General features: G+C 46.6%; 1 protein-coding gene across 10 annotated transcripts in view; it reads right to left on the bottom strand.

Annotated features, from left to right (window-relative positions):
* Positions 1 to 2,157: 2,157 nt before the first annotated feature.
* Positions 2,158 to 16,266, bottom strand: part of LOC108934644 (pleckstrin homology domain-containing family A member 7-like) — an 86,276-nt gene continuing 72,167 nt past the window's right edge. For 6 of the 10 annotated variants that reach the window (XM_018752611.2, XM_029256102.1, XM_029256105.1 and 3 more), the window contains 16 exons: positions 15,640 to 15,723; positions 14,303 to 14,356; positions 13,236 to 13,304; positions 12,339 to 12,419; positions 11,717 to 11,866; positions 11,432 to 11,533; positions 11,138 to 11,249; positions 10,820 to 11,025; positions 10,531 to 10,722; positions 10,309 to 10,408; positions 10,135 to 10,226; positions 8,805 to 9,020; positions 5,936 to 6,118; positions 5,559 to 5,686; positions 5,147 to 5,286; positions 2,696 to 3,978 (listed from right to left, as the gene is read on the bottom strand). In XM_018752611.2, the coding sequence (XP_018608127.2) occupies positions 3,881 to 3,978; positions 5,147 to 5,286; positions 5,559 to 5,686; positions 5,936 to 6,118; positions 8,805 to 9,020; positions 10,135 to 10,226; positions 10,309 to 10,408; positions 10,531 to 10,722; positions 10,820 to 11,025; positions 11,138 to 11,249; positions 11,432 to 11,533; positions 11,717 to 11,866; positions 12,339 to 12,419; positions 13,236 to 13,304; positions 14,303 to 14,356; positions 15,640 to 15,723 (2,007 nt within the window). In that variant the 3' untranslated portion in view covers positions 2,696 to 3,880. The other 4 variants (XM_029256103.1, XM_029256100.1, XM_029256101.1 and 1 more) reach the window with 4 other exon arrangements.

Below are 16,266 nucleotides of genomic sequence, written 5' to 3'. Positions count from 1 at the left end.
TATGTGCAGGAAGACTGGAGAACATTTGACGACTCCAAAACACGCTTCTTTAATAATTAACTACCCACTCATGCCTCATTAGACTATATACTGACGACGAAGAGGGCCGAAGACGGTTTTTGAGATTCAAAGTGCTTTTGAGTTGAGCCCAACGAAGGCTCCCGCAATGATCGGGACCCCATGGGGATAGAATATAATGGAGAAACAAGGCCCTCGCTGACAGAAAGACAGAGCAGGCAGAGAATCTCCATCGGTGGGAGGCTGCCATCTGTGTAAACAGCTCATTTGTGCCCTCACATATGGCTGATCATACACCCCCTTCAAAAGGCTTTCAGCCTTTCACTTTGCCCAGTAAATAGGATCAGAACGTGATTCAGGGATGTCTGGACATGGGTTCAATACCCATGTGGTGTTTCCAAGTTCTCCTTCTGTTGCTATGGGTTTACTCTGGGTGCTCTGGTTTCCTCCCACAGCACATTGGTGACTCTATATTGTGAAAAATAACATCAGAAAAGCCATCTTCATTCTATCGTTACCCATGGTGGGAGGAAGCACTGTAAGTATTGGTGACTGTAGAGCACAAGTAAAGTGCGAGCTCACCTGGACAACACGTGTATGGGACAAACTGGACAGAAGAGTGACGGCAAAGCAACACACGAGTCCTACATCTCTGTGAAGTGCTACAAAAGATTTAGGAAGACGCGGTGTCTGTGTCCAGAAAAAGCATGTATAAATACAACACCAAAAGTCAAAAGTTTGAGTACACATGTGAAAAAAAACCCTAGATTTCAACATGTGTACTCAAACTTTTGACTTTTGGTGTTGTATTTGTACATGCTTTTTCTGGACACAATCTTCACAAATAGTCCAAAGACTAAAAATTAACTTATATTCAAGTTGTAGATCTGGCTAAAGTTTGTCTGTACACACACAGTCTGAAATCGCCTAGCCCAAGCAGGGTCACAGCAAACCAGAGCCTAACCCAGCAACACAGGGCACAAGGCTGGAGGGGGAGGGGACACACTCAGGACAGGACGCCAGGCCATCGCAAGGCACCCCAAGCAGGACTCGAACCCCCGACCCAACAGAGAGCAGGATCCAGCCAAACCCACCGCACCTGCTGTTTGTACCAAAAAGTTAATTATTCATATCCACACAGGTATTTGGGTTCTTGGTCCACTCTTTGAAAATGTTTATCTACAGCACATTTTGCACGACTAAAGCACATGTTTCATTATGTTTAACGGGACACTTGATTCATTATGTCTAACAGGACAGGACAAAATTTGCATAATAGGCCCTATTCATTCCGTTTGAAGTCCGGAGTAGAGAAACAAATGTGTACGAATTGCCAGGCGAAACATCAATAGAGGGGAAAGTCAATTCTCCGAGGATCATCTCCAGTGGGTTTCCGCCGCGCAGGATAAAAGATCCCGTTTACTGCTACGTTCGCAGAAAGATGGGCACGTTTTCTCATTTTCTCCAATGCACAGTATAACCAGGAGGGTAATGAACACATAGCGCTCAGCCTCATCTCCTTGGGGCTAAGCAAACGGAGGCAGGCAGGCAGGCAGGTGTGCGTGTGTGTGTGTCTTGGGGGATTGGCTTCCCTGCTGTTCTCCTTGCAAATGAATTTAAGAGGCCTAAAGCTCCATGCGCAAGCTGACGGTTAATATAGAGATTGTGAAGTGTCACAGGAACTTGTCATGTTTACTCTTTGATCCGGTAAAGCATGGGACGCAGCGGCTGAGGACAGTGAGAATATGAGGATTACAGACTCGGCTCTTGACAGCATTTGACAAATTCCGCTCCATCCACAATGCGTAAAGCAGAATGTCAGCAATCACTGCAGTTTTTAGACATGTAACTAATTGGAAAATTATCCGTCCATCCATACAACTATCATCAATGTCCATAGCAGTGACGGTGGTCCAGAGGCAAAAGACAAAAAATTGTTATTGCAAATACTGCGAAAATACACTGGATGAGGCAAAAAAAAAATGGGGCTGGCTCGTTTAATTTTTACATTTTTAAAAAATTACATTTTATGTGGCTGCTTTGGGCATTTTACTCCAGAAATTATTGTGCTTTGTACTCCCGTAATAAATTATATGTTTTAAAAAAAAGGGGGGGGGGGGCTAATGTGAACATGGCACTTTTACCTGTTGTGTTGCATTAGACAAAAAAAATAACTGGAATAAGAACATAATTTCCTTTTTATTTTTTAACTCACAACGCAAACCTCATTGTCAAGTTCCAACAGCGTTTAATACCTTTGCATTCGTCCTCTTCAAAACATCCCTCGAAATCCCAACTAAAGTGTAAATCCTTCTCGCCAACAACTTGAACACGGAGATCAGATCTGCAGTTTTCAAACAGCATGTAGGGAGGGAACTCTACGGCATTACTGGTGCTTCCATTTCTACCGTTAATGCAATTACTGTACAACAGCCTCGGGATTTTCCATTTCTCGTTAATAAAAAAGTTTCAGTTTTGCTCTAATAAAAAGCACAGTGACGCAAATCCTGCATTTAGTGTTCGATGCTAAGCGATGAGAGAGCCGTGCGTCACTTTAATGCCTCCGTGGTCTTCAGGGGTCCGGGACGCTGCTGCTGCTGCTGCTGCTGCTGCTGCTGCTGCTGCTCAGTGAGGGGGGCACACACCCCAGTGCCGAGACGACACCTTCGCTGAAGGAAACACAACCAGGGGATGTCAGGGTTCGGCGCATTGACAATGCGGAACACTAAGCTTTACTGTTAAGTACGCATTTTTACAGCACGATACTCCTACTGCAAATAAGGGTAAATACCTTGCTGAAGGATACCACAGAAGGAGCGGGATTCAGCTCGGGAACCTTTATACTGTAACGCGATGCTCTAGGTACTACTCAAGCTGCTGTTTCTGAGAAATTATGCTATTTTATTACACATTGCACATATATTTGTTTTTCACACAAAAGCACAAGGGACTGACATGTAGTTTATTTTGTAATTCCAGCCATCAGGTTTGCTCAGAATGATCATGGTGGTCAAAGACAGATTTTCAACACACAGACCGACACATAAGCGCTGGCGTAACTATATATTCCCCGTATGTATAGCACCGAGCATCCATCAGCACCCCGCAAATCACAATCACAGCACATTGCAGCTCTTTGTCCACTTGCGATTGGCTCACAGGCACACGGATGAAGAGGCACAAATGAGCGATGGGGGGCCGGCAGCGCAAAGCGGAAGGTGGAACTACGCAGGCCACAGCAGCGGTGAACATGCTGGCTTGGTGGGACCGACGAGCGGCTCCCACCCGAACATGCACAACTGTACAGGCTGAACACGGTCGTCCGGTTGCGGATCCCTGGGTTTCGCACCCTGTGCATCAGAGGCCTGGCGGGTTGGGTTGGCACAGCAGTCAATCCAACACGTGTCTCTAAGGGTACCGGCGGTCACTGCTTCCTCAACACACCATCACCAAGTGCGCCTGTCTTATGTGGGCCATGTAACACTTGCCGAGATGCGTGCGTGAGAGGACAGTGCAGCGGTGACCGCAGATGCCAGTGTAACTGCGACTCAGAAATGCGGCTGTTATTGGCGCTGCAGTAAATATGCAGAATAGAGGGGGCGGCTTCAGTCTTTGCAAATATCAGGCTGAAGGTGCAAACGTCCTCTCAGTACAGCCCTGTGGACTTATTGCCCTGGTCGCTCTGACACAGTTACACACATCACACTACCTGATCAAACGCCGCCTGACAAAGCGCACGATGGGGGCGCCGCAGCCCCGAGGTGAGCAGCCGAACCTGATGGCGCAGCGGTCGGCGGCGCAGTGAGCGAGTGCGTTGGTGGCAGGGGAATCGAGCGGCCGGTCCTTACTCTGTTCGTTCTTGTCAGACAAACGTGTAGTGAAATCCATTGCTTAGGGAGGGGTTGGGCGGCTGTGGGGCAGGAGAGGGGAGGGTAGGAGGGTGGAGCACCTGGCTCGGAGCTGGGGGGGTGGGGTGGGGTGTAAACAGGAACAGAGTGCCGTTAGACACGTGCCTGGCCACCGGGGGGCAGCAGGCACTCCCATCACTGACAACCTCTTCACTCCTCTCCAGTAAAATATGCAGCGGGATCCTCCTTTGCTATATCCTCGTTTATATTCTCAAACCCTTTTTCCATTTTGTGGAAGAAAGTACTAGTAAAGCAAACAATGCTGTCAAGGACAGGCTACTGAACGGCGTTTGCTCATCGACATGCATGCCACACTGATCTGCAGAAACGCCGCTGGAAATTCATTTGTCCTAAGCAACTGACGACAATGCAAGATGTGCCCACTGGCTCCTCATATTACTAACAGCTGAGTTACAAATTTCCGTAGATTAAATACTTTGCATTAAGTTTTCTACAATTTGTTTGCAGGAAAGTGAATGCAACTTGTATTTACCTGCACAGCCCATAGATGGCAGTAAAGTTCATTAAAACAGAGTAGAAGAACCAAGCTCACTTAACACACCTTCAGCTTTTTTTACCGCTCATGTCTGGTTTTTGTCAATATTGGTGATCAATAACATTTACAGGATGAAAACTATCAGGATTTTCATAACGAATGTTTTTTTATGTCAATTAAGTCTGACAAAGTCTTACAAAACACTTCTCATTTATTACAGCTACATCACCCAAGACTTTTACTTAACCAGTCCTATGAATAAATCAAGGGGCGTCTGTACACTGAGGAGTCAGTGTACATGTAAACAGACCGACCAGCTCAATACTCTGGGAAAAGGCAAGCTTTTTCTGCACAGTCCAGATCAGAACTGACACACATTAGCTGTAAAAATAGCCTCATCAAGAGATCCTGCCCTTCTGAAAAATTTCACCAAACGTGAACATTAGCACAGCCTTCCCATATAATATCCATTCTAAAAATAAAGTGATTCATTTGGTGATTAACGTACTCCATCACGGGGACATCGCATTCATCATAAATCATGTCTACAACCATCTTGTTCATGTTTCTGCGATAAAAGACTAAAATATAGACACATTTACATTTAAACTATGGTGGCTTGTTGGGACTTATAAGTGTCCCTAATTGCATTAATTATCAGGGAATAAGGTAGAATGAAGAACAGGTTGAGTCCTGTATGGGGGATCAAGAGAATGTGGTTTACCTGTCACCTCCTTGTTCCTCAGCGAGGCCTCAGATGCCAAGACATAGGGAGCGGCCACCATGCGCTCCTGCAGGACCCAGCTGGCACTTGGCTCACCTGGCTTCTCTGGGTCCTCTGGCGGCAACATGTTCTGAACACTGCTATGCACACACACACAAGCAAAGGTCATTTATTAATGTGGAAAACAGTTAAACTGCTTTTTTCACTTTTTTGGAAAATTCTACACTGATGGATGGAGTTCACAGCTTTGTTACTACTGTATGGGCGGACATGTGTCTTCATGCTGCTAGAAGTTACTTAAGTAAGTCACTACACATGGTACTAGACATCGGTGTCACCGAGTAACCGAAGAGCCTAAAGTAACCACAAACTGGTGACTCGTTTCTAGTACAGGCTTGGTCAAGGCCGGTACCTTGACTGAGCCAGGATACCGCTGATGCGCTCTGCTTTGCGGTACCGGGCCTCCGCATCGTGCTGACTGAGGGGCTCCTCTGGCTCGGTCGCTCTCTGGGGGATGAACACCTTCTGGGGTGTAGAGAGCTGTGAGGAGCACACAACGGAATAAACTCACCAACGGACACAAACTCCACCAACGCCAGACACTCATTTGAACCCAGCTCCAAATAAACAAGTCTAAGTGTGTTTAAAGGAGAAGGGATGTTGACCTGATCAAAAGTGATCAATTTTGTGTGATTTTCAGATCGGCTGGCATTTTCACAATTGGATCTTGGGCAAAACGTAAACCCTGGCCATTGCGGGTCACTGTTCAGATAAGGGGTCAGTCTTTGCCTCGCGTTGCAGGTCCAATTCGAAGTCCACAGGTTCCAGATCCAGCGCAGCCAAGGGCTTAGCCAACACGGTCAGCCACTCGTCGGCCTGGGGCCTCACATTGTCCTGGTGCTCGGGGGGCCGCTCCGCGCCCTGCACGGCCCGCTCCAGCAGCTGCATGTCGAAGTCCTGTTCTCGTTTCCACTGTGGGAGCCAAGACAAACACCACCGTCATCCCCACTCCATTCAGATCGATGCTTCAGGGGCCCAACTGGAGGGCTCAAACCACCATCTTCTCAGCTTTAAATAACAGTAACAAGATGAAATGATGACAAGGTGCCGGTGGCTGCATCCATGGGCACTGATGGTTGCAGCGTCATCTGGGGGCATCCCTAAATCCCGTTCACGGATTTCTTAGCGGCAGAATGTAGAAGAGCAGAAATGTGAAAGGGTGCAGAGCACACTTGGTGGTAGTAGCGGTACACTGGTGTGCTGCAGCCCAAGGAGATGTACAGATTTGAGTCATGAATGGAATGAGGAATTAATGATGCATATCTCATTTATGCCCATTACATGTTCAACTCCCTTCCTTTGCACGTTAAGCTTATCCGAATACTAAGTTTGCAACGCAGTTACTTTCGACACAAAATCACAATAAAAGGTGAATATACGTCCCCTAATTTTGGTTCTGAAAATCTTCAGAAATGTGTCTAAAATTACTAAAACATGGTTACTAATTTATGATGCTATTGAAAGGAATCCGAAAGAAATCCGTATCAAACATTTTTGGAGCGTTTGTAAGACATGCCGGTATATGAAGCTACACACTTCAGTCTAGATACACGGCTATGAGCAGCAACACAGAAATGTTTGCGTTATAATGGCAACTCCCAAACTCAGACCCAGCAGTGATTTACTGTACACCTTCATGAGGGCAGTGTGAAACGCCAAGGACGGTGAAGACCCTCACACCAGAACACAGCCTTTGCAAAAGCAAGACTCCTCAATTGAGTGTAGCGCGACCCGATTGCTTGTTTGTTTGCAAGTTAAACATTTTTAAATTCATTGACTCATTTATATAGTCTTAAATCTTAATCCCAGGCTTCATTGTGCTTACTCGACAAAAAAAAAGCTCAACATCACCAATGCATATTTATGAAGGACCAGCAATGAAAAAAACAGCCAGCATTCATTAATTAGCAAAAGGTTTTATTTAATAAGTGCACACATCTACATAAAAAGTGATGGAAGTACGAGCTGAACATTTAATACTCCATTTGCAGCTGAAGTTTTAGATTAATTGCCTAAACACTGTAGTTCCAAGCCAATCGAATCAGTGTAGTGCTACTGAAACACATCTGATTTTACAGTCTGTTGAGAAAGTGTGCAGCGTTTCTCTCCAAAAATCTAGAGGCTACTCTCCAAACAGCTAATAACTGACTCAGATGGAGCCACTCCTGTAAGTGTAAGCTACAAGCCACTTTTTCATGTGGATCAAATTTGCGAGATTCTGTGACAAAATCAACAGAGAGAAATAAAACGGGTTATATAAATTACAGAAATGCAACTGTTAAAAAGAGCATCTCTACAAAATTTTGGATTATTTGTGCATTACTTCTCACACCCTCATTACTTAGTATTCGTTACTAAGTGATCAAAGCCATCTCAGGCTAAAAGCATGAGTGAGAAAGTTAAGTGTGGTTATGACCAAACATGAAAATCATCAAATAAATTAATGAAAGCCAATGGAGTATACATTTACAGTAGTAGCAAAGCTATGATTTACATTCCCCTTAGCCAGCGTTAGCAATGAGCAGCACAATGAGGCCTGGGCACAAGAGATCTGGTCATTAATCGGGTTATCAGAGAACATGTTAGGAAGCCAGTGATGGGGGCAGAAGTGGGATGAGTGAGAGAGCACAGCGCACATCGTAGGGGTTTGGAGCCGAGGGACAGCGAGACCACCTGGCCAAGGAGGAGGAGTCCAAGCCAGCAAGTTAACAGCGTTCCTACCACAGTATACAGATGCTGACAAAACACTTTGCCGCAAAGAGACGAGATAAAGAAGCGGAGGAAAGGCTTCATGAAACAACACATCATCATCAGTCCATTTGCCTGGCAATCATCGCAAGGTCAAGTGATGACGAAAGACACTTCCATCAATACACAGCAACAGAATTTGTTCCTAGAAACTCACTTTCATTTACTGACGCCATAACGTACTGCTCCAGATAGAGAAGTCACTGTCAACGAATGCCAAAATTAAATATACTCAAATATAAATTGAGTCAAGAGCACGTGCAGTAACACACACACACACACACACACACACACACACACACACACACACACACACACACACACACACACACACACACACTGTGCTCCTTTCAGGACCAAACCAGTCCTCATTCGAGTATAAATGGTGTTTCCGTCTCGTGACTTCTGAATCCTTCGCATCATTCATCAAGGGACAAAATAAAACATTTTCTGCACAGTGCTGTTTTGCACACCTTTAACACTCGCCTTGGCACAAACTTGTCTTTGATGATACAAGTGTAAAATTTCATACAAAGCTGCACACACTTTTGTTACTCTGTGATGGGGGAATAGGGGGAAAAAACAAGGCTGATACAATGGAAAATCACTTCTAGACGTAATTTGTCGGACCTGGGGTACCACTCTCCTCACAGATGACATCACTCATACACCCACTTACCTGCAGCTTGCTAGGTCCTACAATGACAAGTTAAACACACTGCATTGCTGCAACGCTACACACCGGACACCACCTCTTTAACACGGTACCTCTGATAAACCCCCAGAGGTGATCGTCGGGGCATGGGGATTATTATTTTGTTTTTGTGTGTTTTTGGAAGTTCTAACGTACTGAGCCCAGGTCTGTGGGGGGGGTTCGGGAGGAGGTGGCCGCAGAGGCGCGGGACGAGGTGCTCTGGCGCTCGCTCTGGCTGAGGTTCCGCTTTCGCTCGCGAACCAAAGCCTTCTGGTGCCTCTTCATGCGCTCCAGCTGCTCCTCGGCGCTCATGCGACCCCCATGGTGCGCTTCCCCTGGGTACAGACGCTCCAGGGCGCTCTTTGGTCTTTCCTGGTCATGGATAACAGGGGACCAGGCACACATTAACGCAAAAACCCCACTGAGGCCCTAAGCACTAAAAGCAGAAGCAAACAAAAGTCAGAGCAGGAGGCTGGATTTGCAGAATGCACAAAAAAGAATGAAATGGAAATGTAATAATAAGCAGAAAAGGCATACACTAGATCCTGATGAGCATAGTCTGTATTGGATGTCCTCTGTAAAATTTGTTCATAACTAAAACGTCACTTACCAGAAAGTCAACCAATGTAAGTAATACAGACATCCCTGAATTTATGAGTTAGTATAGCTGAGGTTATGAACACAACCGTTCTCCTATTCAATACTGTCAATCAACCGATCTCATAAACGTTAAAAGATTAGTCAATGATCATCGACCCTTGTGAACGCCAGACGAGAGGTAAACAATCGAGCATCGAGTTGAATTAATGCGGCCACACAGCCCCGTTTGGTTTTCTTTTACTGCCATCTGTCATCTGGGAATATAAACAAGGGTTGCTTTTGCTCTGCAGTTTGAGATTTTACTAAATAAATGACCTGGAAAAGGATGCATTTTTAGAAATTCAACATTTCATAACAGACGGAGCCAGCTGTGTGTAGACGTTTTACATTTAGATTAATTCATTTAGCTGATGCTTTTTTCCAAAACGTTTTACAATGTGAAGTTACTTACAATTATTTACACATTTATACAGCTGGGTAATTTTACTGGACAAATTTGAGGTAAGTACCTTGCTCAAGGGTACTACAGCTTAAGTGGGAATCAAAACAACAACCTCTGGGTCCAACGGCAGTAGCTCTAACCACTACGCTACCAGCTGTCCCGTCATAACTTCAGTGCATAAATTTCATATTGTACATGTTTATTAGGGCACAGCGTAAGAGGATAATAAAACCTGATAATAACTAGTATAATAGTTAAATCGTAATTTGTAGGTTTCCCCAAAGTCTCACGCCCCTAGTGAAGCCTCAATCACAGTTTTTTAAGAACTCAGCATGTATAAAACAAACTGCAAAAGGGTGTGAAGTAAATGGTGCTGGATGATGTCCTGAAGACATGTCCTACCGCGTGTCTATGTGTGTTTGTTCTAATGACCCCGGGTCTCACCTTGAAGCTGATCTCCGAGACGCCTCTCCGAAGGGTGACGAATGACGAGATGTTGGTGGACTGGTTCAGTCTCGAGGTGGAACCTGCCAGCCCTGCGAGAAATCCAGGTAACGTCGAGGTCCCGGTGTGCTTCAGAACACCATTTAGCACAGCAGAAAAGAGGTTCTCACTCACCTCTGCTTGGCAGGGTCTGGTATCCGTTCCCATGTGCCACCGTCTCTGTGTCCGTCTGACCAAACAGCTCCGGTTCGCTCACGTATGACCTTAGCTCCACCTGGGACACAGTCAAATAGGTCCGCATTGCATTGTGGGTAAATCCATGACTTTGAATTAGCACGCAGTGCAGTGTTGGCGACTGGGTTCTCCGTATGTCAGTCATTCAGTCTGCTGACACACCTTGTAGTCCCCGTTGATGTACTGGCCGAACTCGCGGTCGCGCTTCCTCTCGTCGGACTGGCGCTTGAGACCCCGGACGGACGTGTGCCGGATAGCTGAGGCCTCCTTGGGGAGCGGTGGCACAGCGGGCGGGTTCTCTTCAGGACTGTAAAGTTGGGGCAGGGGCGGTCTGGGAGGGGCGTCGTCCTCCGCCTACATCCAAAATGCATACATCCCATGGTGCACTGTGCTGAGTACGACATTTGCGTATCACCCAGGGAGGGCGGAGTAGTCCCACACAGTCACTCACCCATGATGGCACAGGTAGGTGGGACACACAAACCTCGGAGTCCATGCGTGTCAGATGCAACGGCTGCTGGGAAGGTAGGCTCTGGGGTTCTGGCCACGTGGGGCTGAGATGGGGGCTGTGCAGGGGGCTCCTCGTTTTTCCCACCGGTGCACTCGCCGGCAGAGAAGGCACTGAGGGTGCTGATATGGAAGGCACGAGTTTCCTCTCTGTACCAACACACACACGGTAGCACAAAGACAATGCATTATATCCTCCTCCCTTTGGTACCCAAGTAGCACGGTGTACGGAGGTAGGAGCATGGAACTTGGTCATTCTCACCTGGGTTCTTCACCGAGTCTACGGTGACCTTGTAGATGGCTTTGCTAGAGCTCAGGCCCGCCATCACGTCCTCCATCCTCCACAGCTCCTTCCTCATCTGAGCCTTCTCTTGCTGTCAAGACATCACAAATGCCCACTTCTGTGTCCAATGGAGACCTTTTAGAGAGCTAGAACACCCTCCCATCAACAAATCTGTCCCAATAATGCTGCCCCAGAGAACGGAAAAAGACTCCTGGCACGTCATCTTCTCCAGACCATTACAGTTTGCCCATGCGATGCAGAAGGTGGTCTCACCTGAGACAGGATGGTGCGGTGCATCTGGTCCTGCAGTGACTCCCTCAGCTGGTGTAGGTCACTCTCCAGCCGGCTGTACTCATTCCAGGCTTTCTCCATCTCCTGTAGGACACAACCACTTGTAAGGATGCACTGCCAGCGAAGACATTCCAAACACGTTTTTGTCTCCCTGGAGTGATATGAAGTATTGTACACGTTTTTTTTTTTTAAATTCACCATCAAAACACAACACAGAGTACAATGTTAACTGATGAATGACAGGAGGGAATCCCCGGCCTGGCTCACCGTGGACACTCGGGACATCTCGGCCCGGATATGCACCACATCCTCCTGTAGAAGCTTCTGCTGGTAGGCTATCTTCTCGGCGTGCGCCGGCTGGTCTCGGTACTGCTCCATCTGTTGGTGGGACACATCCAGCACCGACTCCAGCTTGTCCTGAACAAGGCATCGGGGGAGAGTTACGAGGACCACTGGAAAAAGCACAGTTACGAATACAGGCTGGCGTGCTACACAGTGCCACTGACTTCCAATAAACGTAGCCAAACTGGCTTTGTGCGACTTTCTGTACTAGAAGAATCCAGCTAAGTCAACATTTTCTACAAATGTTTATTCATCTGACTCCTTTGTCCAAGGTGACTTAGAGTGATAGATCAACTTTTTCATTCCCCTTCTCTGCAATAGCTGGGTCACTTTTACTGGAGCAATTCAGGCTAAGTACCTTGACTAAGGGTGCTCCACAGGTGGGGATTCAAATCAGGGACCCTCAGATTCCAAGGCGACAGTTCTAACTACTACGCCTCTTTCTGGCCCCATCCATATATATTCCATCTCAGCAAGGTGTTACATCAGGTCGGAGGCCCAAGGTTGACAGAGGTTCTGGGAACTCGATGGATCGTTTTCCATATACCTTATCCTCCTTCAGAGAACGGATCCGAGATTCGAGCTCCTGGAGAACCTTGTCCTGTTCGCACAGTCGGCTTAACTTCACCTGCAGGGAAAAGTGTTGGCAGCCGTCAAATCTTCTCCATTCACACCAGTGCGGTCAAATGGTCAAATTGACCACACCGTGCTTCACACTTCGAGACACTGCATTGAAAATGATCTTTACATGCCAGCTTGTCCATGTGATCAAACTGTGTCTGATTTAACAGCCAATCTTCTCATGGGTGACCCTTCTTCTTAATATTTTTTTTATTACTGAATGTAAAAGATAATTTTTCTAGATGTTTCAAAACTATGTTGAGGAGAAAAGAGAAAAAGCTACAAGCAGCAGAGCCAATTCCTCTGTCACTCGCACAGCAAGTGCTTCCCCCCCCGGGAGCTGTTTACCATCCTGCGAAATTAATAATTTAACAGTGTGCATTTCACCACATTGTTGTTTTAATTACATTAAATATTCATCTTTCAGACAAACCTGACAGCGGCTCCTTCCAAGTTGTTAACAACGTCACAGATGAAATGCCTAGACTTTCAAGTAATTTAGGATAGCATAAATAAAATTAAATGAAAACTGAATGAAAAATATCAAACTGAAAAATTTAAGAGTTAAAAATATGAAAAATCACACAGCATGTATTTTTCTCTTTAAGCTGATGCACTTGTTTAAAGCCTGCTCAATCTTTCATAACTCCGCAAAAGGCGTCAAGATTATCCAGCGGCGCCTCTGTTCCAAGTTTGTTTTCGTGCTCGAGTTCACCCCCGTAACCGCCGAGCGAAAAGTTTCTCATTCACACTCCGACACCGCGATTCTTTTCGTACTTGAAGACAACTTTGCGTAAAAAGAAGTTTGTGGTTCCGTACTTACGTCGACGTCGCTTTCCGCTACTTTGACAGGCCTCGCCGATTTGTCTTTCAAAATTTCGCGCCCCATCACCTAAAGGAAGTCACAAATGTTTGAACATTTTTATTAATTAACTGAAAAACGGCCGAGACTCTCAGGAAATTTGGACCGGGCCGCAAACAGCTTTGATGGGGAGGTGCGGTAGCAGCGAGCTCGCTGGTAATGTAAACGGAGGCATCATGCAATAAACAATTTTAATGGGGGGGAAAAGCTACGCTTGGCGCAAACTGAAGAAAATACATAACAATTTGAGTAAAAACCCTAAACTCCATTAACCATATATTAGTTCTACTCCGGCAAACGCTCTCGATCCTTTAATCTTGCAGAAAATAATATGCCGCACAACCGCCACGCGTACATGTGACACTGCGTCAGTTACATATGTCAAGCGAAGGGAATTGGATATGTCGCAAACGAACTGATGAGCTGATGCAGTCAGTAACAACATAGGCGCAAGACACATCGAGAATAACTGTAAATATTTTCTATTAAATGATGTAAAATTGGCTGAAAAAGGCCAAACTGCCTTCATGCCCCATGGCAGCATGAACACGAGACAGAGCAGAAAACTGTGGAACCACCAGCAAGATTTATTAAAAGCACAGCGGACAAATTCTGTCCATCCATAACAGAAATAATCCATCATAGAGAAATCGGTATTCATTTATGTTCATTTTTACTGTTTTTTTGTTTCAAGCACCTTGATCAAGGGGACTTCAGCAGGGTTTGGGATTCAAAGGCAAGTTCTTCCAACTGCAGGGTGACACCTCTTAACCATTACGCCACCTACTGCCCCACAGGGAATAATTTCCACTGAATCCCTCTCGGCCGTCAACACACCTTACCCGTGAACGACAGCGATGGAGCAGGGGCGCTCCCATTGAACGAGCTCACTCGACAGAGCTCCTTTCTTACACGACAGTCCCACAATCAACCAGCAAAGATCCGTGATGCTGAGCTGGCGCGCCGGCCATAAACGATTCACTGGGTGTAAAGGGTGTCAGTGGGCAGGGGGGTTTGGAAGAACCCACCTTCAGGTCCAGATATTCTAGGTCCGACTTCAGCTGCAGGTAGGTGTCGTCCGCCTTCAAGGGAGGAGGGAGGGATCATGTGACATGAAGAGGGACAGACCAACAGTAGAGCCTTACCTGGCTGTCACTGCAGAACCGCAGATGGGGCCATAAATCACAGCAAATGTTACTGTAACATCTCTTTGGAATTGGCATTCATTCTAGTAAGAAAATTATCCTGCTTCCATATAAAAAAGAGCTCAAATAATCCATTTAATTATGCAGAGGACAGCATCCCCCCCCCCCACACCCCTCAGATCAGCACCGATAAAGCCTGGACGCTATTACAAGTGCCCTGCAGGCGCAAGAACGTGTCGTCTTTTTTGAAATACAAAACTTTGAGTCACTATAATCTAAATTATTACTGAGTATCAAGCTGCTAATGTATGAGGGTCTTAAAGCTTTGTATTAACCAAAAAAGCTCTTGCATGCATCACGTCAGCCCTCTTCGCTGATTTAGCCCAAAAAGCACAAACTGCAGCTCATGTTTGTAAAATTTTATGCATTCCCCCCCCCCCCCCCCCATTTGACAAACCAGCCAGAGCAAAGATGCAAACGAAAGCAGAGCTTCTCCACGGCATCCCTTCCGGGCTCACGCTCGCTACAGCAGTTCCCGGCAGTTTGGCAAACGGCAACGAAATCGGTGGAAGCAGCAGGAGATCGGCGTGCGGACGGTCGGCACTGCAGCTCTGCCTCAAGGTGAGCTGATGATGCAATGGTCTCGTGGCCTCATGCCAACAAAGAGCAGATCAACTGCATGAGGAAGACGGAGCAAATGCATACGAGCTCGGGCCAGGGAGGCGGGGTTACCAGGGCTTTAGGGCCGCCGCGCAGCCGCAGCAGGGCTAGCGGATCCCCGCGCATGCCGGCCATCTCGGCCTGGCGCCTCCCGAGCTGGACCAGGAGCAGGGTCAGCTCCTCCGGCTGCGCGGCCACGGAAGGGGGCAGAAAGGGCAGCTTTTCATTCACAGCCTGCAATACCACACCTGCACCGCAGGGGGCGACAGATGGCAGGAACGTGGAAGCCGGGCCAGTAACGGCAGATTCTCCTCATCATCCCCCATAATCGAGCCATTTTTCTCAGAAAGCCAAATTATGCCACGAGAGAAAATCCCTGTGCCGACAGGTTTACGCCACACGCTCGCCTGGAAATGAAGCAAGTTGCGTAAAATGCTCAGGTAGCTGTGCGATAGGACTCAAGCAGCTGTGCTGGCATTTTAAAAATGCATACGTTACTTTTATGACTCAACACGTCGGTTAATGATTACACTGATGGACAGGTGGAGTTTCGATCTTACCGTTTTCCCGTGCAAACTGGGTGCGCTGACTGTGTGTGTCATGTAACCCATGGGTGGTACTGACCGCCTGTCTGTGGGGGTCGTCTGTTGCGGGGGGGGGGGGAGAAAAAAAACTGTTTCAATGTAAATTATTACTAACAGCAGGAACACAACTCCATACCTGCCGTATCTGGAAGACTAAAACAACACCGAAAACAACAACAATATGTTGCTTATGCTATTTGACCCATTCATATAACTGGCCTTTTTAATGGAGCAAACTTTTCAGTTTCATTGTTTTGATGCTCTGTCCATTTCCATCAGCCTTGCTTTCTTAACTGCGACAAGGCCTTATAGATTCTACTTTTTTTGTACAATCAAGTACAGTATGGCAGTAATCAAAACAGATCATCAGTCATTAGCCTCTAATAAACCCGCTGCTAGTTAAAAAAAAAAGCACAAGGCTGTTATTCTCAGACCTCCACTGCTGGTTGATGCTTTTTTTTTTTAAACAGAAATCATAGATCACGTATTCCTGCAATGTCCCCACATTGGTTGGAACGAACCCCACAGCAGTTTGAGTCCCTGGACACACGCAGTTCCGTACGTCCAGAGAGGTACACAATACAGCAAAACAGAAATGCATGT

Source organism: Scleropages formosus, chromosome 11 (assembly GCF_900964775.1).
Source record: "Scleropages formosus chromosome 11, fSclFor1.1, whole genome shotgun sequence".
Lineage (NCBI taxonomy): Eukaryota > Metazoa > Chordata > Actinopteri > Osteoglossiformes > Osteoglossidae > Scleropages > Scleropages formosus.
Note: the sequence above shows the minus strand (reverse complement) of the source record. Positions and strands in the feature narration are given on the sequence as shown.